The sequence below is a fragment of the Phalacrocorax carbo genome, chromosome 2, assembly GCF_963921805.1.
Source record: "Phalacrocorax carbo chromosome 2, bPhaCar2.1, whole genome shotgun sequence".
NCBI classification, from domain to species: Eukaryota; Metazoa; Chordata; class Aves; order Suliformes; family Phalacrocoracidae; genus Phalacrocorax; species Phalacrocorax carbo.
In genome coordinates, this window is record NC_087514.1 from 30,759,444 (window position 1) to 30,782,332 (window position 22,889).

The 22,889-nt window shown below is 35.6% G+C and overlaps 1 protein-coding gene across 1 annotated transcript in view; it reads right to left on the reverse strand.

Annotated features, from left to right (window-relative positions):
• Window positions 1-22,889, reverse strand: part of RALYL (RALY RNA binding protein like) — a 395,931-nt gene that overhangs the window by 194,116 nt on the left and 178,926 nt on the right. Inside the window, exon 3 of the mRNA XM_064442485.1 lies at window positions 10,028-10,306. Within this exon, the coding sequence (XP_064298555.1) occupies window positions 10,028-10,283 (256 nt within the window). The 5' untranslated portion in view covers window positions 10,284-10,306. The remainder of the gene's footprint in view (window positions 1-10,027; window positions 10,307-22,889) is intronic.

Here is a 22,889-nt window from a genome sequence, read left to right on the forward strand (position 1 = left end):
AGTTAACTCTAGTGTGGATTAGTTGTGGAAGTCATAGAATCATTTAGATTGGAAATGACCCTTCAGATCATAATCTCTAACTGTAAACCTAGCACTTCCAAGTCCACCCCTAAACCAAGTTCCAAAGCGCCACGTCTACTCATCCTCAAAATACCTCCAGGGATGATGACTCTTCCCTGGGCAGCCTAATCCAGGCCTTGACAACCCTTTCAGTGAAGAAACTTTTCCTAATATGAAAGCTAAACCTCCCCTGGCACAACTGGAGGCTGTTTCCTCATGCTATCACTTGCTACTTGGGAAAAGAGACCAACATCCACCTCGCTACAACCTCCTTTCAGGTATCTGTAGAGAGTGTTAAGGTCTCCCCTGAGCTTCCTCTTCTCCAGGCTAAACAACCCAGTTCTGTTATTCCCTCCTCTGAATACTTGTTCTCTAGACCCTTCACCAGCTTCGTTGCCCTTCTTTGGACTCACTCCAGCACCTCAATGTCCTCCTTGTACTGAGGGGCCTGAAACTGAAGACAGTAGTTGAGGTGGGGCCTTACTAGTGCCAAGCAGAAAGGGACAGTCACTTCCCTAGTCCTATGATTGTACTTCTTTCTGGAACAAGCTTTCTGCTGTCTGGCTGTTACCCTCTAGTGGGAGAAAGCTCAGGACTCATATATCTAAGCTCACATGTATGGCTAATAAGAAATTCCAGGCTGGGTTTGAACATGATCAGTGTCTTCTTACAAATACATTATAATTTTGTAATTAATATGAGGTATAGAAGAGTATAGAGGGACTTCAAAGAACTCAGAAGTGGAAATATCCAGCTTCATACTTAAAACCAGACTAATCCTTTTTCAGTAGGCTTTTTGAAAATGACAAGTCTTGCTATGAAAAGAAAGGTCTGATTCAGCTACCATGAATTTTCTAGACAAGACTAGTCAGTTGCTTAAACAGTTCTAATGATCAAGAACATGAACAGTGTTCAGTTCTGAGTCACTAAAATACCTACAGAATTACTTTTACTCAAATCTTCATTAGCATGGTGGAGCTCAGTAATACTAACTTTTCTTTTGGTGGGGGAGAGGAGCAGTAATATATCATTTGAGCACCTCATTTGTCAAATCTCCCTTTTTTTAATCTGTGAATTTCACTTTGTCTGTATGAAGTGTTGAAAAATAATTGAGTTATTAATAAGGTGTCAGTATTATTTTTTTCACCCATATACACGATTTATGCAGTTTTGCTGATGAAGTTGTTTATCCTTGAAAGAATTGTAGGATTAAGTGTGAAACCTGAGGTTGACCCTTGATGAGTAAAAAGCAGGTTTCCTCCACTGTATTTTCCTTAGGTGTGAAATGAAAGTAGGCTTAAGATATGAAATCAAATCTGAGATAGCAAATATGCTTTCACAAGCATTTCTTGTCTCAGTTAAACTAAACAAAAAAAGAACATTTACATTTTAGCTGACCTTGCTATTAAGAAGGGAAAGAAAGAGAGGAAGAGTGAATCTAAAAGTTCATCATGCTAAAGAACTGCCTCTGTGAACTGAGACTGTGATAGGTTAAAGGATTTTTGTCTGCTATATCAGTATTCTGGTAGGAAGAATATTTGCCATACTTTCTCCTCCAAACAGCTGAGTGATGTCTTGGGAGGGAAAGCTATTTCATGGGTTTAACAGTGATAGTCCAAAAGACAAATAGCAGGGCTGGGATTTGCCTCGATTCCACAATACCCTAAAATATCATTAGTCTGTCCTGTCACCCATTTAGTGCTGAATACCTGGTAAAAAAAAACCCCATACTTTCAATTGCAGATTAGAAAGATAAATATCAGCAAGTCAGATTTAGATGAGAAATCATCTGACCTGTGCACTTTCCATACACCCTGGAGCAGATACGGATTTCTGCCTTTTGGAACAAGGTCAGCAAGTGAAATGTTTTAATGAAAGAATGAGAAAACATGGAGATATGGCAAGCACACATACAAAAGCGAGTGACATATTAACAGCACAAATCCAGCAGTACATGATGAAATAGTGAAGAAAATATTGTCAAATGATCAAGAAGAAAATATCAAACTCAGTCCAGAAAAGATTCTGTTTGAAGTGAAAGAAGCCAAATGCATGGAAGATAGTCTATCAAACTGAATCAAGCTACATCAAGTGAAGAAGTGAAGCTGTAGACAATATGAGACCTCCTAGAACAAGAAAATCAACAATTGCAGAGGATCTTAGAGATTATTCTTCTTTTTATAGAGTACATCCCAAATGAGACACTGAGACAAATGTTATGAGAGAACCTATCACGACAGTGGTTTAATCACTGAGTGATGTTATGACAGTTCAGAATGAAACAAATGAAACATATTTGAATAGCAATACAAACCTTAATGACCCCAGCAGTCATTAATGAAATAAAGTATATTTAAGAAAAGGTACAGGATTTTGTCTGTCACAAAAGAAAACAATCTTTTTAAACTTCTTATAGAGCTGCAACAGAAATAAAGCATAGCTATATTCAAATCAAGAAGGAACTACAGGATATTGTTTGCTAAAAAAATAATCTCATCAAGATATGCATGGAGTAAAGGCTAGAGTACTGGCAACTTCGAAGTGACATTGTCCAAAGGTTTTGAAAAGCACTTGCAAAATTACAGCGGATATATCAGACCCATGAACATGTAAATATTTGTTGCAAGCAGATTTGAGGGACTTAAAGTGTAGCATGTTATGAAACCCAAGGATGAAATGATGAAAAAAGTAGCATTTAATGCAGGTGGGACCCTATGCTATATACAGACATGTCAAGCAGCAGAGAAAGACACAGAAAGATCCCATAATAATACCTTGTCTATGATTTTAAAGATGAGCTAGCCATGCAGAAGACTACATGAATCCTAATATGCATCTGTATACAGCCTTGAAGGAAAGTTTTTGCTTACAGTAACACTTGCTAATGTCAAGCAATCAGATCTTGGCATTAGGATGGAGGAAATACTTAACATTTGCATGACCTGACATGAGGCTGTTCAGAGTACAAAACCTTGTTCCAGGCACAACTTTGCAAATTTTAGTTTATCATAGTTTAGGAATGTGTGAAGAATTTCACAGGAGGACACGCCAAGGGAAAAAAAAGAGTAAAGCTTTGCTCTCATGAGTTCACCTCATGGCTAAACTATTTTCTTGATATATACTTGGTACTTTTCTAAACATGAAAAAGTTTTAGTTCTGCCAGAAAGTCAGATCTAAATTGTAGTTTCAGTTTTCATAATGAGCTAGAGTGACCAAGCCCCACTAAGAGGGAAATAGAACATTTTGTAAGATACAGGGAGTAAAATGCACTTGTTCTTATTCTAGGTATTCTCAATCTAATGAAATGGCTTATTCCATTAAAATATGGATTTTTGTTATGCGATGAAACATTTAGCTTGCTCTTCTGGAACAGGCATACATCAGTCGTGCAATGGTGTCCTGCCCTAAACCACAGATAGAGTGATGATTGTTAAAAATAAACTTTCCTTCCTTTATATAAGTTGCTTTACTTGCATAGATAGTACCTGAAATGGTTCCTGTCAATGTGAATATGGGATGAGAGAATACTGATTAAAAGCTCTCACAACAAACAGGACTACACAGTGAGAACAAGAGTTAATAATCTTTTCGTGTTCAAGAACATAAGGAAAGACCACTGGGTTGAACTGCTGAAGCATAGTCTGCAGCTATGGCTGTAGACTATAGCCATGAGGAACCTTACTGATGGAACAATAGAAGGTATAAAAGTACTGGGTGACACCAAAGTGTTCAATGAGAATGGATGTATGGATGTATGACCCCCATGATCAGTGGTTGTATCCAATGTCCCCTACAGTGAGACTTGATGCTAGTGTCTCCTGTTTCACAGGCATGCATCAAGACCACAAGGGCATGGGTAGGCCTCAAGGTGGAGACCTATGCAATAGATTTAGACAGGATCCCTGTTTCTGCATGCAGGAGTAGGCTGAGACAGGATTACACCGATTCCCAAACATAGGAACAGACTGAAATAGGATTAAAGAGTCAGTTCTAGTGGGTAAAATTTAACAACCTCTGAACTAAGGTGTGGAAGGTTAATTAACATTTTTTCATAAGTTCTGTAATATTCTGTTCATTCTTGAGGGCTGGATGATGAAGACGTTAACTAAGATGTGTTATAGGGGGAAAGACTTTAATAAAGCCAGCAGAAGTGGATATCCTGTTTCATTCTAGCTTCCTCAAACACCAAAACATCATCATACATAGAACTTGTGGGTTTTGTTTGTTTATTTGTTTGCTTTTGTAAGAAGACCATGTAGTATTTAAACTTATTCTTTATCATTACTTTATGTTTTGTTCAACATAAAAAATATTGGATCAAATAAACTTTTCGAAAACTGGCCCTGATGGTGACATCTATTTTACAATAGTAATTGACCTCAATTGAGGAAGTATTCAGCAAATAGTTATACAAGTTCAGCAAATTTAAAAGTCACCCCTATAATAAGCCAACATTTATGGCATCTTATGAGTTTTATAGGTTTGTGGGTAGGTTTATGGATAAATAATTTCTGCTGATTCAAGTATTTGCTTACTCAAACATATTTTTTAATTTAAAGTACATGATAATGAAAATTCCTTATACAGCATTTCACATGTGTTTGCTTTTGCTTAAAAGCTGTGCAGAAAAAGTGGATTATTACACCAGAAGAATACAATATTCTTTGAGGTACAACATTGAAGTGTTGAAAACCATAAAATATATAGTTATTATGACTTATCAAGACTTAAATACCTTGCTGTCTAAGGCTCACTTGGATAAATAATTACGTGTACGTTACTGAGTTACAGCTCTCAGATTAGTAAGTACCAAACATTAGAATGTGCATCTGTGAATGTTATGATGGCCAAAGAATTCTTTATGAAAGATTATTGTCCATTCTGATCCAGTAATGTGAACATGCAATATCCAATCTCTTAAGACTTGAAATATAGTTTGAATATATTATTATATGTATGTAATATATGTTATTTTTGATGTCTCATTAAAATATATGTCAAAATACAAAAACATTCCCACTCTTTCACTGTATCAGTACAATCTCTGGGGTTTCTCTAAGGCAGTCATTGTCCTTTGCTGGAATGTTTTGACCCACATTAAAACTCCAGACTTTACAGACTTGCCAGAAGCAAAATAAGAAACCCTCCCAGTTGCTCATCCACTAAATACTTTAAACCAAGATAGCATTGTTTTCCTGTTATCCTGCACAGGTATATCTTGCTACTATGGTAGCTTGATGTAGGTGGGTAAGAGTAACAGGACTGCTTCAATAACTCATGAGTTAAGCTCATGAGTATCTTCTAGGATTGTTGTACTTGCGTGCTACTGGCTGAAGGCTGATAGCAAAGTTAAAAAAGAAAAATCACTTATTCAGTTTTGTATTTCCTTTCTTAGTGTACCATTGGTTTAAAGTCATCAAGGAAATCTGTATAGATGTCTAATTTTTCAAGCCAAAGAACATTTTTCACAAATGACTTCACTAAAGCCACAGAAGTATTTATTCTTTTTAAATACAAACATTCATGACATAATTAACGTTGTCTGGTTTTCAGATTGAGGTGAAGAATTGATTCACTCTGGACTGGAAAATCCTAGTTCTGCAAATATGTAGGTAAGTCTTTCAGTGTTGCTAGACATAACAATAGAGAAGATCTGTTTTGAGTAGAGCCAAGGGAAACAAAAGGAAAAACAGCCGTATTGTCACATCAATTCAATTTACAACAAAGGTATATGTTGAGTCTCTCTAAAGGCTCTCTTTATTACCTGCTCTTCTCCTTGGATGTTTTCTACTGGGTAGCCATCATTTAGAAAGCCCCTGCAGGGCTTCTGTGCTTCTCGAAAGGAAGTGCAATAGAATATGTCACCCAAAATAATTATCTGCAACCACCATCTTACCTTAGGCTACATGTCAATAGCACTTACTTGGTACTCAGAGACTGCATCTAATTTAGACCTGAAGGCAGACATACGTGAATAATACTTAGAGCAACAAAGCAGGATTGAAGCTTAGTGGAACTAATTTATTAGTTAAAAAGGGCATCTACTGAAGAACTACAGTGTCTTTCATACTCTTGGTACTGTAATCTTTTTCCTTTTTCTCAGCATGTAAGAATGAAATTCCATGGTGTCTTAAAGAGAGCAACAGAAGAGGCCAGAAATAATAGCCTTGCAGCATTTAGCTTGCTTTCTCAAGGTGCCTGTGAGGTGGCTTAGCTCTTATTCTGGTGCAAATCAGAACATATTCTGAGGTTAAAGGAATTATGCGCATTTAAAAATGTGTGTGAGAGAGGAAAAAGTTAGGCCATACATTATATGAACTATAAAGCAAGCAAATCAAAGGGACATTATGATGTAGAAGTTGCTATGATAACTATACCAGAATTTTAGATGGAAGGTGTTATATATATTTGCCAAATGTGTAAAGTAAACAGGGATATATAATATAAACGTATGGAACATTAAATGCATTTTACGTGGTATTTGGCTTCACAGAATTCACGTGTGTTGGAATGGATAAATAAGTTAAATAATGTTGCTGTGACCCTTGTGAAGAACCACAAAGTCAGGAGAAAACATCAGGTGAAGAACTATATTCTCCGTCATATACCCGAAGTTCCATTTTTGCTGCAGCAACTCCTCAGCCCACAGCTGCAATGAAGCTCCATTTGCTTTGGAGCAAGCAGGTCTCTAGTCCTCCTCTCACCACAGAGGGGTGAAACCATCCTTGGTCAAGCTCACACACAGACTCAGTGTTTCCTCAGAATAACTCCTATTCACCCTGTCTCTGCCCTATGTGGCAAGGAGGAGAATATTAACAAACATTCTGTAGCCCACAGAAGTATTTAAATGGATAAAAAACTTTTGCCATTCCCAGAAGTGGGAACATAACTTGTAGTTTTGTCCTACACCAACCTGGATATTTTCTTGTCTTCAGCTTGAAGCAATTCACAAAGTAATCATTGCAAAGCAGACTCCTGTGCCCAGTACTGACCTGCCCCCACCCAGCAGTGGGCCAAGAAAACATGTTATTCCCACGAAGATATAATATCGCTTCAAGCAACTACACTGAACTTCACAATAATACGAATAAATTTCTTAAGCGTGTTTTTTTTTTTTTGTGTTCCTTTACAATCTCTTCCCCACAAATTTTCAGAGCGTGTTGAACTTCATGGAACAGAAAACTTGAAATAACCACACAGCTCATGAAATCCACTTCTCTGAAGTTAGAATACCCATAGCATAGCCATTATACATCACAGGCCACCGATCACGTTGGTAGGAGCTTGAGAGTTGTCCAAGGAGACAAGCAGGCCAATTATAATGGCAAAGCTGGCAAGACTGAGGGCACTACCAATTCTTTAGATTTGTACTGCTAAGGAATTTGTTAAACAGAATGCCGTTATGTACCTATGGAGCCTAACACTTTGGGACTCCACCTTAGAAAAAACATTTAGACAAGGCTCTAATACACACCATTAATGCGATTCCATTGCCTACAACTGGATGGGAATTGCAGCAGTATCTTCAGTGAATTGTGCAGCACTGTATACAGCTATAGCAATTTACAGGTCCAATTTTTAATTTCAGCTACATACATGCAAACAGTTTCTGACTCATGGGTAAAGCTGCTGTAGAGGATATCATAATTTTGAATGGCAGGACTCCATAGAAGACAGGAGCTAATACAAATGGTTTGTTTGCCAAAACCATGAAAGAACTAATCTAGTTAATAATGCAGTAATTAAATTATTCCTTCCTTTGTGAGGTACTGAGTACTAGAGTGTATAGTAGTATCAGGCATATAATATGGGATAATGTTTTTCAAATACTCCTTGGTTCAAACAGCTTTCCAAACCTGACTACCATCCAGCCCTCATTATATTACTAATATATTTTAATTCAATTTAAAAGAAAATTTAACTATGCTAATCAAGCTTATTTGTACATCTGTAAAAGGCTTTTCTTGTCCCCTTTCCATACGTTTACTGTGATATAAAGTAATGTGTTCAGTTTATTTCAGAATGCAAGGCTCTCAGGACAGAGAACCTTTTTCATCAAGTAGTTTCACAGTAATGAGTCTACCTGTTACTTCCTTCCAATCAAAGGCACAATTATCACACAAGTTATTCTTCTGGGTTGTAACCCCAAAGTGACTGTTAATGTCTACTGCTAATAAAAACAATTCATAGAAACAGTTTGGGTAATGACAACTACCACTTTTACAAAGTAATTTTGTCAGGCAGTATCGATGACAACTGTATTTTTTTATACAGAAAGGGTAAATGAGGTTTGGAACAACTGAAAGAAAATTTCACCTTGCTATTCTTTATATTCCTTCATACATCAGGAGTTGAGGCATGAAATATGCTATCACAAGACTTTGCAGAATAATCAAAGTATTTTAAGATTATACAGTTGAAATTTAGTGTTGAATAAAGTGTTTCTGTTACTAAAGAACAGAAAAATTCAAGTAATTAATGGTCCGTTAATCTCTTTTACATGATTTCACTTACCTTCTATACAAAGCACAAAGTACAAAAGTAGAGCAAGGCAAAGCACTTGGCATATTACTGATGCCACAAGAAATACTAAAAGAGACTAGCAACAGCAGTCATAATAATAACAGATCTGTTGCCTTAGGAAAACACAGTTTAAAAAATCTGGTCAGACCAGTGTGCAAGGAGTTGTAAATAATGCACTGATGGCATTACATGGCCTATTGCTTGGAGACCACCGCTCCAGGAAACATCTTCTAATAATGCCATCCCACAGACTGACTTTGCTGCCTTGTTTTATCACTTGAGTTCTTTTATTTCACTCATATATATAACTTCTCCCAAAAAACTTGTAATCTCCCCTAAAATGTAATTGGATTTCTTTAATCTGTTTTTTCTTTTGAACCCAAAATACAGGGGTTATAAAACTAAAAATTACTGTTGAGTAACTGTGACAAAGCAACAACCCATCTAACACAAATACCTCAGTTTCTACAAATAATCAGAAAACCAGATTTCCTTAGCCTGAGAAACTGAAAATGAATAAGCCATATCCATTCTTTATGACTTGTTACAGCCAAAGCTGTAGCTATGCTTCGCCTTTTCCTGACATAGCTGTTACACACATGGGTTTGGATCTGAGCAACATAGTTCAGAGGTCTAGTCAAAGACCTCTGGCTCCTACCAAACATCTTGCTGTACTGTCTATCATTACTATATATATGACAGATAGGGTTAGTACTGTACTCCAGTTGATTTTATCGTTGACATCCTCCATATCTAAATGTAAATAACATTCAGAGGCAACACCTGCAATAAGAAACAACTAGACCTTACATAAGCATTCATGACTTCACGACAAAGCACTGGAAAACAAAAATGTTACACTTTTTTTTTTTTAATTTGGAGTTCAGAATAACAGTGTCCACAACATTATGTGGGAATAACTTCAACCTAAGTTTTTCGTAATAAACTTCTCTGAATAACAGCTATGCAATTTGATTTGGTACAATTTCAAGGACTAACAAAACTCATTCTTTTTCTTCTGTATAAAATCTGACACACCACTGGGCTGGATATTATTTTAATTTCATTAAGTGTAAGATAACAACATCTATTAGATGAGTCTTGTTACATTACATTAAATTTACTAACTAGAGTCTAAGAGAACATACTTATATTTTCCTCACATGAGTAATCATGTTCACTGCAATGGGATTACATAGAGACGTATAAAGCAGTCAGAAGTGATGTGTTTAATAAATCAGAAGTTCATACCACTAAACATTTTGTAATATCTAGGTAACATCTAATACTTTGAAAATTCTGCCAGTTCTAACATCCTAGAAATGCACTTATATGGAAAAATTGTAAAACATACTAACTAGTCCCCAAGATACCAGCAGTGGATGATATTTCAAATAGAAAGCAAAAAGTAAAAAATATTTCAATGATAGGAACAAGCTCTTACCTAGTGGCTGCCCCGCGATGATCCTGGCATTCTCTCCTGCCACTGCAGCCCTTGCGTGCCTCTCGCTCATGTACTGTACAAACGCATAGCCTTTGTGTACTGAGCAGCCAACTATTTTCCCATACTTTGCAAAGATTGCTTCAATGTCGCCTTTTTTGACAATGGCTGTGTTCAGATTGCCGATGAAGACTCTGGAGTTGATGGACTTTGGGTCATTCTTATTGGTGACATTGCTGGTCTGTGTTTTGCCAGTCATGGTTGGATCACTTGGATATAACCCTTAAATAAAGAACAAAGAGAATTATGTTTCAAAACATACAGTTTCAAAGCATACTTTGGATGATTTTTCCAGCAATAATTCTCTTTTCATTTTTCACTTAGGGTGAATCTAGACTCCGAAGAGTTATGCTTTCTAAAAATTATTATCAATAAAACCAAGGTAGAACATTTTAAAATAGAGTTGTTAACTCAAATTAAGACTTTTTATTTTTGTAGATATAAAATATACCAGTACATCTCCTAATACAATGCTGTGATAGTGGAGCTTTACTGTAATCATATATGGATTTCTGCTTAGAAATTCAGTATTGACTTTTTAAGTACCTAGCCATCTAGAAACTGCAAAGCAAGAGAATGAATCATTATCTTATGCCAAAGAAATGAACATTCAAGGCCATGTAGAGAACAAATTCTAACAATGAAAGACGACTCTGCTTTTGTTTGGTAAGTGTCAGGCAGAGCACATTTCTCAGCAGTTAAATTTCATTGACCATTGTGAAGCGTGCAGGGCAGGTAACGTACAGTTCTTTACTGCAATCAATATGTTTCTATCAGAACAATTTTCCCTATTAATTCAGTACAAAAAGGAAAAGAGAAAAGACAGGGGAAGCACAAGTGGTTTATGTTCCCAGAATTAAAAACTATCTTCCTTAATTATAGGGACACAGATTTGCATGCGGCTATGCTCTTTCCTCTGAGGTCACAAGTCTAATTGCATCCTCACATGTCTCAAATGGAAATATCCACATTATTTCTGCGAAAGATTTGGCAAAAGAAAAAAAACTACCTTTTGTGTCATCTAGCCTCCCACTTCTAAAGTATTCCTGATTTTGTTAACATGTATGCAAACTCCAGATGCCAGCAGGTCCCCCCATTTACATGAATTTGATTAGATGGAGGTGAAATGAAAGAAATTGTCCCATGAGGCTGCTGGGTTTTCTTTAGCTATATTAGAGAACAGAAATGTCAAAAATGTGCATACATCTAAATAGTGAAAACCTATTTTGTAGGAAGGAGGTCATTTAGATAGCAGTCAAATATAGGCCATCTCTTACAGCTAAGAATTATGTTACTATTTTTTAACCTGTTCATACTTTTGATCGTATCATAGGAACAGCTCAGGCAAGAAGAGAATCCAGTTAAATATTGCTTACAGTTAAAGCTCAGTTCGTTTCTGAAGACGAAAAGGAGTAATGACCTCTACTCTGGACACCCAAAGCTTGACACTAACTAGCCGAAGTTTCATATTTGAAATCAATAGCTACGATATACTAAGCTAGACTGACAAAAAAAGAAACCATTGTTACTGAACTCCACCCAGTTCCTGGTGAACAAAACGGCCACAGCTGTAGCCATCAGCACTTTGACTATCTCCATCACACAGAATCCAAACCCCACCCTTCAGGTAAGAGCACACAATGAAGACATGTTGGCTGTCCTCCCAAGTCCTAGGAAATGGTCTGCTTTAATAAAAGAATTCATGCAGTGGAGCTATCAGTGAAATAACTTTCACTTGCTTAACAACTTAATATGACAGCTTCATATTACAACATTTAGAGAAAACAGTGTAGAAAACAAGAAAATAAAAGTGTTTTATTGTAAATTTATCAATTACAAATACATTCTGGAAACATAAGATACTGTATACATGCAGAAATTTCATCAGGGAAAACCAGGAAAACTGTCTTGACCAAAAGCCTCTGAGCTTTAACATATGACAGACTCAATACTGTGTTTTTCTAGATTGCTGTGCAATCTGCTGTGCAGATCATGCATGTTGAAGTCATGCCTATATATAACGTGAATATTGTGAACAGTCATAATAGTACACTTGGTATCATAATAGTTTGAAGACAAACCACCAACAAAACATAAACATAATACACATTGAAAACTAGCAAGTTTCAACACATCTTAAATTTACCTGTATTTACACGGGAGTCAAAGTGACAATAGCATAGCCGTGTCAGCTTAAAGAACACTAATGACCCAAACTGAAAAGGTAACATGGGAGAGTAACTCGGCATAAAGATAAAAGTTATTGCAGTCAAGTAGCTGGTGAACAGGGAACTGCTGGTATCCCCTGTGGTGCTAAGGTGTGCAACATTTCAGTGTGCAAATACCAGTCCCGTTGGGAAAACTTAACATGGACAATATTGTGCTCATCTTTGTGAAGATCCAACAAAAAAGCTGTGTCTGTCCTTATATAATTCTTATTCAGCTGTGTAGCTGATCTGATTTTGCTAAACTCACAGAGGTAGTGTCTCACAAGCAAGACCACTGGTCTAGAAAGCAGTAGACATGATTGGTAGACCTGTCTCTTCCATTAACCTGTTGTATGACTCTCAGTAAGACACTTGTGTGTGCCTTTGTTTCCACTTTTTAGCCTTCAGGCTTGCATTTTCTTCACTAAGGGCTGTCTCTCAATGTATTTTTATATAGCTTCTAACACAATGATGTGACCTCAGCTGATATATTTGGGCACAACCTACAAGGGGACAAAATCTACAGAAAATCTTCTGCCAGACAAGACTTGCATGAAAATTATAGACAACAAAGCTCTTCAATTATTACCATCACCACTGTTTTCAAAACACCAGAGTACTAGGCTCTGTATTTCCTCTATTGTTTAGCCATTTAACATGGGATTTAGTGAACTATGCCTCTTTTTATTTCATAAAAGTTCTCATTTTATTTTTGCCCAGCTTTGCTATGAGCTAATTTAAATAGACTTTGAATAGGATATTGAAAGTTTTTCTCTTGTAGTTGTTCTTTTCAATGCAAATTTACAATATTTTTATAACACAAAGAAAAGCAGTTGTCTGGTGGGTTCTCTCATATTGAAATGAACAGTCAGGAAAACATGCTGCAGAAATTCAAAGGGTGAGAATAATATTAACATATGAATAATTGAGATTTGATTGCCTTGCTGGTCGAAGTACAATACTATTGTGAATATTTCATAAAAATCAAAGATACATGGGATCTTCATTACAATGAGAAAGAATGTATGGTAAGTTTTACACCTCACAATTTGCATCTGTGAATACTTTATTATACGTATCTTCTCTGAGCTATCAGCAAAATCACAAATATTGTAACTCATACAACCACAGAAATAAATGAAATAGTAAGAGAAACTTATCTAAACTCATCTCATATCTTTGCAGCCTTTAATAAGGTTTCTTGCTAATTTCTTATTATTGCAGTGACCCTTTCTAGCAATAAAGGGTCATTGCAGTGACCCTTTCTAGCAAATTCTATATGCCAAACATATCTTTTAAGAAATGCTTTATGAACAGCATCTAGCTGTCAATACACTTCATTAAATTTATTCATTTTTATATATACTTATATTATTCATTAAATTTATTGATATATTTATTCAATACACTTCATTATATACAGCATTATTTTATTCTGTAGCTGATTTAATTACTCTACCAGAACTAACTAGTTTAAGTCTTGGTATACTTGAACATGAAAGTTATAAATTAGACTGTTTCCATTACTACATAGATCTCTGGTTCAAATAGTAAAGTTTCAAACTTGTTTTAAAGATTAGAATTTCTAACATGTTAAACAGCAATGAAAATGTAAATGAGTAAAATGAGATTCCTATTGTCTAGCACATACATGGGATAAGTCTAAGCCAGTCAGTTTGAAGTGCTGGGGGGGGGGCGGGGGGGGAGCAGATTTTAAGTCCTTCCTGAAGGCTTCCTTCAATTTTATGGTATTTTCTGGTGAGGTTCAGTTAAGCACCAGCATGACAAACCATTGTTTTGTGGCTGTGAAACTCATCTTCACTCTGTAAGATGAATGTCTGAACCCACATCTCCCATTTCATAGGAGGTGTTCCTCCCAGGGCTCTGTGGCTGACACCAGAATGGTGAAGGCAATGATCCCTTTCAGAGTTGGGCTGTGTCCCAGTGCAGGGAAGAGCACAGGACCTGAAGCAAAGGGAAAGGGAGTAAGTTGTACAATTGTACACCCCAGTAACTCCCAGGCATTTCTTTGGGAAGTGGGGGCAAGAAGGGACCATGATAGTCTCATTGGACCTCTGCTCTGCAAAATAATTTGGGGCATAAGGAGACTTGAGGACCTAAGCTGTTTAAAGGCATTTTGAGAGTGATTCACTTCAGCATCTTCCTAGTTGTACCACTCTTTCTCATCTTAAAAGACTTACTGGAACTCATCAGCCCAGTTAAATTTCTACTGAATACTAAAAATTTATCTCTGAAATGATCCTTATACATTTTCCTATGCTGAATAGACCTGTGAGGCCAACGTGTAATAATTTTGCTAGAATCAAAATCTCAGATAAATCTCTTTAAAAGAGGTTAGGAAAGATTTACATTGATGGTTTGGGGATTATGTTTTTTTTTTTTTAGTAAGATCTATACTTAGTTTCACTTTTAAAATATTTGCCTTCAACAAATTTAGTAATACTTTCAGGAGCTTCTACATATTTATGTGCTTTTATCTTGGAGCTATTTTCTTTACTTTTTAAAATAACACATTTACTTCTTTTAAGAAAATAGGAAAAGTCTGTATATTTGAATGAACTAAATATTACTTACAGTGACTTTAGGATGAATTAAGGTCTACTGAGGAAAAACTGAAACAAGAAAACTGCAAATCTTTAAAGAAAACTGAAATGCTTTCTTAAAATAAGAACTCATATACAGAGAGATTTAATATCACTATTTTATGTACTTACTAGTTTTACAAAGAAAATGCTAGGAAAAATGAAACATGCTTTTACTTGCCCCCAGAAATACATATTCAGTTTGAGAGCATGTCTAGAGCTGACCCAGGAAATAATTCAACACTTTGTATTAGATCATTAGATGATAACAAAAGACTAACACTGTGGAGAAAGATTATTAAATATGAAAGCTCCCATTATTGGCAGTTTATTCTAAGCACTATTAAATGCCAAATCTTAATTTTTACTATTTACAATAATAAAGTTTGCACAGTAAGATGCATAGTACACATTTTATAATTACAAATCTTTCCAAGAAACGTGGAGGAAGACCTAAAGAGACATGTGATTGGACAGTGAAGCCTGTCTCCACAATGAAATTCACAGTAATATATATAGCCTGTAAAAAATTAATTGCTTGGATGTTTGGGGGTCAAGCTGAACATGGGCATTTTGCAAAGATCAAACATCATGGGACTGGTCCTTAGATGGAAAAAATACAGCACTATAACACATCGTCGGTCTCTGACCTAAAACACATGGTGCTGTCTTCGGCATTTCCAAGCTATGTATCTCTGCCCTTCTATTATCTGGCCTCAGTTAATAGCTGAACTTTTGTAAATATCAAGATTCAATCCTTGCTTTAATAGTTTAGCTTTTATGTGACTTAGTGTCTTAAAGGCTTAAAAATAAATATATATTAAAATGTTTATCAAGCAAAAAGATTTAAGGCCATAATATATTTCCTCTCCTTTTAAATAACTTTTTAGCAACAACATTAATACTTTTGTAGTGTTGCACACAGATTTAAGATGTTTAAAAATTGGAAGTGTCCTTCTGTGGGTGAAATTTCTTATAGCATAGATTTATCTTGGATTTGTACGAATAACTGATGGTAAAGATTCAATATTTGTGTTAATTCCTTCAACCAACAATCATTAAAAACTATTTTATCTCAGCTAAAATCAGTCCTTGATAAAACTCCTATGAAGTTTTGCATACCTGTTGGAAGTAAGAATATTGGATATATCATGGGGGGAGGGAGGGAGAGAAGGAGGGAAGAGAGTGAACAGAAAGCTATCAGATAAAATATATTTTGTTTGGAAAATGCTTTCTTGTTTATATTTTAAATTCATTTTTTTAAATGAATTACTATATCTAGGTCACACAAATAAAGAAAAAAATTATTCATAACATGGTTAGTTAAATACAAGTCAAAATATTCTGGGCTTTTCCAGTCCTCATTAAAGTCAAAGAATCTGCTTTTCCTCTCTCCCCCCAGTAGTTCTTTTTTTATGTTATTTTTTAAGTTTTAGCTTTAAGTTTTCCTTTCAATTATTTTTAAGAAGGGGCTGACACATCATGTCTGTAACACAGACCACACTCCCTTCAAAATGGCATTTCTGGGGCCATATAAATGACAAAATGCATCAATACATGCTATGCCACATCTTGTAGAAAACGAAGGACGAAAAAATAAAATGATGTAGCAGATAGCACTTCATCTCCTGTTCTAACTCTTCTCAAAGAGACAAATACTCCCTCTTTGTGGAAGGTGAAGAAAATATATCCAGTTAAAAAAAAACAACCAACCAACCTAGATATTAGTAATACCATGCAGATAAATACCATGAAACACTTTTAAGAATACATTGTTTTGGGTTAGTTGTTTAAACGTTTGGAAGAGTTAAGGGGGAGATATGCACCCTGTCTCAGGAACAGCACCACCTCCAAGGAGGGAGAGGAAAGAGGAGGAGGTCTGAGGTCTGTGAAGGTGGACAGAAGCTACAGCTTCTTACTGCCCTGCACTAGCTCATGGTGCTGGGACCTTCTCCCACCCAAATGGTAAGAAGAAAAAGAAACCTGTCAGCAGAGAATTATGGGGATTTTCCCTCCCATTCATATACTCATATACATGTCTATCCAGGAAACTAATAATGGAAACTTTTAATCTTGGGAAGCACTGCTTTTATGTGCTGTCAGTCAGGCTCTTGGAGATAGAACAGAATAAGATTTTTTTTTTTTTTAAGAAAAGGGCAAACAAAATTTGGTGACTTTTCCCTTCACTTCCAATATTTTGACCAGATCTATTTGTAGCCAGCTATCTCATCTCCTCTGGGTTATCATTAATCATTTATACAGCAAGCTATTTTAATCTTCCTTCATCAGTCATTCCTGCTGGCTTCTTAATAATTTTTAAAGCATTTCTGACTTTCTACAGTTTCTGTGTCCTAAATCTGTTTTCAATCTTCAGTTTTAGGTATAGTATCAGTAAAAAAGGCAGGACTGCTGTCTTCCTTTTCACTTGGTGACTTGGTGGTACTATGGATTGCCTAAAAACAATCTTAGCTATATTTGCTGTCATATGACATTTCGAGCTAATCTCATCTTCACTAGGATTGCTTGGTCTCATTTGACAGTGTTGCTTCCTCTGTGTTTTTGCTTTCTCTTCAGTTTCATATCACTGTAAGGATTAAATGAGCCTTGGCAAGTAAGACAGTCTCCTACTATCATTTTTATATTTCTAACCTTCCTAATAGACTTCATCAGTTTTCTCTGCTCTCAAAGGAGTTTAGTCTCAAAGTACAATGGCTTCTGAAATTTTAATCAATGAATTGTTTTAATGCTTTAGAATTTAAAGCCATTATATAAAATCAGGTCTAATAAGGATACCTGTGGCATGGCTAGATGTTTCCACTAAAACACAATACTCATTCCAAACCTTCTCTGTTATGTATCAAGCTGGTTTTTGGGACACATGACAGTAAACATAGCTAAGCTGATATAAATCAATTTTTCAAATTATTCTTAAGGTAAGATTTTTATTTTTGCAAATTTGTCGTGCTTTTTTAAAGTAGCATCTAATCTTTATTGGTTGTGGAATCACTATAAGTGACTCATAGATGGACCATTTCAGCCAGATTTATTCTACCAAAACCTCTGAGAAAATGTTCAGTAACATTATTTCAACTGGAATTTTTCTCCCTTATGTTTCCTCTATTGTTTTATGGGAGTCTGAAATTGGATTTGAGGTATGTCATGGTTCAGGCTGCTGAATACCAAACAAGAAGTCAAGAGCTTCCAAACTGTAATCCTACCTCTGTTACAGACTTTATAAGAGGCCTTATGCAAGTCACTAAATATCTCTACCTTGTCCTCTTTCTTAAGAAAATGGCGACAATGGTGATCATGTTCCAGCTCAGTGGGTTGTTGCATGAGTGAAACGAAAGAATGCAAAACACTGCAAAAAAAGCTGTAACACTGGGAAGTTTAATAGAAAATATACAGTTTAATAGAAAACATAGGGCTTTTTGAGGATTAGTGATATCTTTGTTTTTCTTGTCCATACCACTTATACCTGTATATTTGTAAGTATTTTTCTGCATTTTCTGTTCATGGGTATTTTTTACAATTTGTCTCCAATATTAGTTGATCAGAACCATTATTTTATCCTTCATAATGGAGAGGGGTATTTAAGAGTACTTGACTTCCATAATCAGAGACAAATTAAAATCACATTTGTTATTGCATTTGTTCAATAATGTCCCTTTCATATGTCTGTCTTGGGGATTTATGCCAGATGACCATATTGTCCATCTGACTTACAGGAAGAAAAGCTAGTACTGACAATGAAGTAACAGTGATATCTGACTCTAGCTCTGCCAGTAACTTTCCCAAAACGATGCACTAAATCACTGGCATATTTTGTTTTTGTTTTATCCCTCCCATTCTTTTATCCCATTTATTTGGCCTTGCTAGATTCTTGTATCATCTTCATACATCATACTTAAATCTTGTATTTGTATGAACTGCGTCTTTAAAACACAAGCACATCTGCAGGCAATATGTGGTAGACTGCTACACCCCTGCAGAGCCTTGGGTTTATTCCTTAGCTTATACAGTACATCCTGAGTCATGAACCCAAGGTAATAGGCTATTATTCACCACAAAACACCTGAATGCTGTTCTAGTCTATCTAGAAAGTCTAGTCTGTCTTTTCACATGCTGAATACTGTGTGCACATATCAAAGTTTAAGATTACAAAGGCAGTCAAGAAAAAAGAGATACTCTCACCACTGAGGATATGCAACAAGACATCTGAAATTCCTTTCCTTCATAAACCTTACAGTTTGTTGTGTCTAGAACATATCAGTGGAATTTTCATCATGGGATTATGAAAGTTTCCATGATCTATATGTGTAGTATACTGGCATCTGATGAAGAAAAACTTAAAGAAAATTTGGATCTAGTGATGATGTTGTTAGAGTCTTAAAGTCAGCCTTGTATTGATTTCAGGTCCTTTTCCACCACAGTCATGCAGCCATGAGCAAGGTCCTTATAAACTAGATCCATAGACTCTCCTGGGCTTCTACCATTTCATAAAACAAATCTAAAGCTATCTGTGGAGCTCTTCTTCCTCTGTCATCTCGTCTTCAAGGTATCTGAAGTTTAATTGCACTTCAGTTTCTGACATTAAAGCTTACAAGTAGTCTAATGATCTGCAGGAATCTCTTTAAAAATTTTCAAGACTGAGTGGCTTGATATATATATCATGTTTAAAACTGCCTGAATTCACATTCATTGACCTGTCTTGCCTGCAGAGACTAGTTCAGTAATTTTCCTCTGTCATGACTATTAAGGACACAAAACTCAGTTATGGTGCCTTTTTCAGTGTTTTAACTGCTAGTTCGACATTTAGGACATTCTCTGGGACAATGGTAAGCTTCATTCGATTCTCTGCTCTTGAAAATTAGAATGTGCATTCTTGGTCTCCTGAGAACGTGCCTTTGCTCTCTTATCAATCACTGTACCATGCCTGCTTCAGGGTTGCATCCCTACATCTCCCTTCCTAGACTATCTTCAAAAGTATTTGACATTTACTCTGTAGTTAAATCTATGGAAATTTTCATGCCAAAGCCTTACTAGGCAGTTATCTTTTAATGCAAAAATAATTTTAATATCTGGCTGTTTGTTTTTCAGTTCTCTTCTGAGACATGGGAATTAAATGAAACTTAGCATAGTAACACTTTCATTGTTACTGAGAGATCACAAAGCCTGCAGTTCCTACACTTTGCCCCATAACATTATAAAAAGGTCTGCTGGATACTTTAAGAAATGTGTTAAAAGCAATGTGTTCAAATACAGTCTGTATCATTGACAACCCCTGAAATGATCATCTACTTTCATTTCTCTCTTTTAAATGCACTGCATATACACGCAAAAAGTGATAACGGTTCCTTCTTTACCATTTTCTGAGATGCCAAACAAAAATTGGCTGTGAAACTTTTTTTCCAATATTTCTCAACCTTTGTAGTCTCAGCAGTAAATTTTTGCTGCAGCAAGTAGATACAAGTGAGATTTTAATTTAGTGTGGGATACTACTGAGTCTTAGTGAAGCTGTGATTTTACTCTAGCAGACATCTGAGGCCCAAACACAATGACAATAATGTCGACTCAGATAATAGTTTTATTTAATGCTGTTTTAGAGACTCATTTAAGCAAATACAATGAAATAATAATATGCCAAAGATATTTTCCTAAAAATATTATCTGAACATCAATCAGCCACATTACTACAGAGTTTTGATGCAAACCATACAAAACCTGTTGTCAACATATCTTTTCTAGCAGCATGTTATTTGGGAAAATAGTGATTTTCCAGGACAGTACCTAATAATTTAATGTCAGCAGGTAACTTGGGTTCTGAGATCCAAATCTGTGGACGTTTGAACACTCTAGAACATGGTGCTGGCTGCATATTCTTGGTTTTGGTTAACCCTTTCCAAAGAGACAGCTCAGAAAAAAATCAGTGCATATTCAGGTAAAAATCTAAAGTGTTGATCCTTTTTCTTGTACTGACTTCTTGTATCATAAATGTCATAATTTTATCTCCTTACTCCTATATCACCTGTCTCATATATTCTCTGCTTCTTCCCATGGCTACCTTATTCTGCTCAAGTCCATTCACACTATTTCTTACTAGAGCCCACTTTGTTTCTTCCATTCTGCTGAGTCCTTCCTACAGATTTTCCTCCTCCACAACCTTACAAGAGCAACACTGGTAAGAAGTTTGTCACAAGTGTTTTTGTTTTCTCTTCCTATGGGCCTATTCAGTGACTGGCTAATTTTTTATATTGGAAGCTTTTTTTTTTTTTTTCTGCTTCCTATTAATCAATATTGTACTTAAAAGAGTATTGTCTTGTCAGCACTGAGACCACCCTCACCTGAAGCGAACAATCTTTCATTTTCTATCAGGAGCCAACTGTATTACTACTCTGAGTGAAACTGTGGTCCTGCCAAATTCAGTGGCAAAAAAAAGGTAGGATTTTAACTGCAGTTAAACTGAATTTTTGCCTCTTCATGTTTTTCAGAGGGAACAACACTAGATCTTTCAACTGCATAGCATTTTTAAAGACTGTAAAAGAATTATTCCAGTAACGCTGAGTGTGCAGTACATTGCTTTTTCTTTCTTTCCGCACTGTAGATACATATGGGACAGGACAGGACAAAAAAAAAAAAAAAAGAAAATAAAAAAGAAAAAGGAAAATATTTCAAAATGCAAAGTGGACTATGATTTATTTTTAAGCCACAAAATACAAGCCTGAAAAGAAAATTTTTAGAACACTTAAAGAAATCATTAAAATCCAGAATGTTTGACATAAATATACTTCATATTATCTCCCCTGCATCACAGGAGGTTGGAGAAATTTGACTGTAAAGAAACCTCCCTATGAATCTTACATTTAAATAATTTATTCTATTGATTATACTCAATCTCTGACACCACACTGTAGAGCTGTAAAGTATCTGATAGGAGTGCAGTAAAAACTGGATAGAGCAAATAATTTACAATTAATAATTTATCCCTCAAATTTTCTAGCCTGTAAAGATTTTTATATAGCTCTTGCTGTCATAATACCTAACCTCTGGTCTAATAGATGATATAATTAGAGGGATTAATTATCAAAGTAACTCTGCTTTAAACCACAACCATAGTATAGCTTTCATTGACATGACTGGTACAGGAAAGCATGTAAATTGAAAGGACAGGGGTTTTGATGTTGGTTTTATGTTATCCCCCCAAGTGAAACTGAACAGATGCACTTTAAATTTTGTTATTTGAGAACTTGCAATGACTAAAGATTTTTCTTCTTGTAAATATAGATCAATTACAAACTGCTCTTTGATAGCACTTGAATTTCAATATTAAATATTCTAAATATTCTTTAATTTTATCTAGGTTACCTAGACTTAATTCGATCAAGTATATCTAATGTAATCATTTGCTTCCAATTGACTTGTAGTGTGTTTCTTACACTAAGTTTACACAGGAAGCTCTCAAATGAATTTTCAAAAAGATTCACACCAATGAAATTTGGCTACTCAGAGATGAAATATAAAAAGACCACAAAAGGAGCCAAAGCTAATTATAAGCATGTATGAAATCTATGGAAGAAAGTCGCTTGTGTTATTTCAGTTGGCTTAAGTGATCAGCTTTGGCAGCTCAAATTGATTATTTTCAGTCCATATTATCTTACCATCCCAACTAATTACAACACATGTGATGCTGCATGCACTTAACTTGGTCTTGTCAACAAATATTAATTATTTGACAGAGCTAATTATTTTGAAACTAAAACATAAGCAGCAGGGACTACACTTGTCTTTTAACACGCAAGTCTCTGTCCCCCAGCCACATTGCATACATCATGCAGTCTTTGATCTATGTTAGTATTGTTAGTTGTTCTCCTAATGTATCCTTATATTCCTTTTGAAAAAAAAATCCTAGTAAAGAGCATCTTATTCCTTTTCGAAAGTGTGTAGCTGCTTTATTAGCAGTAGCACACCAATTCCTACATACCTCATTTGTGTAAG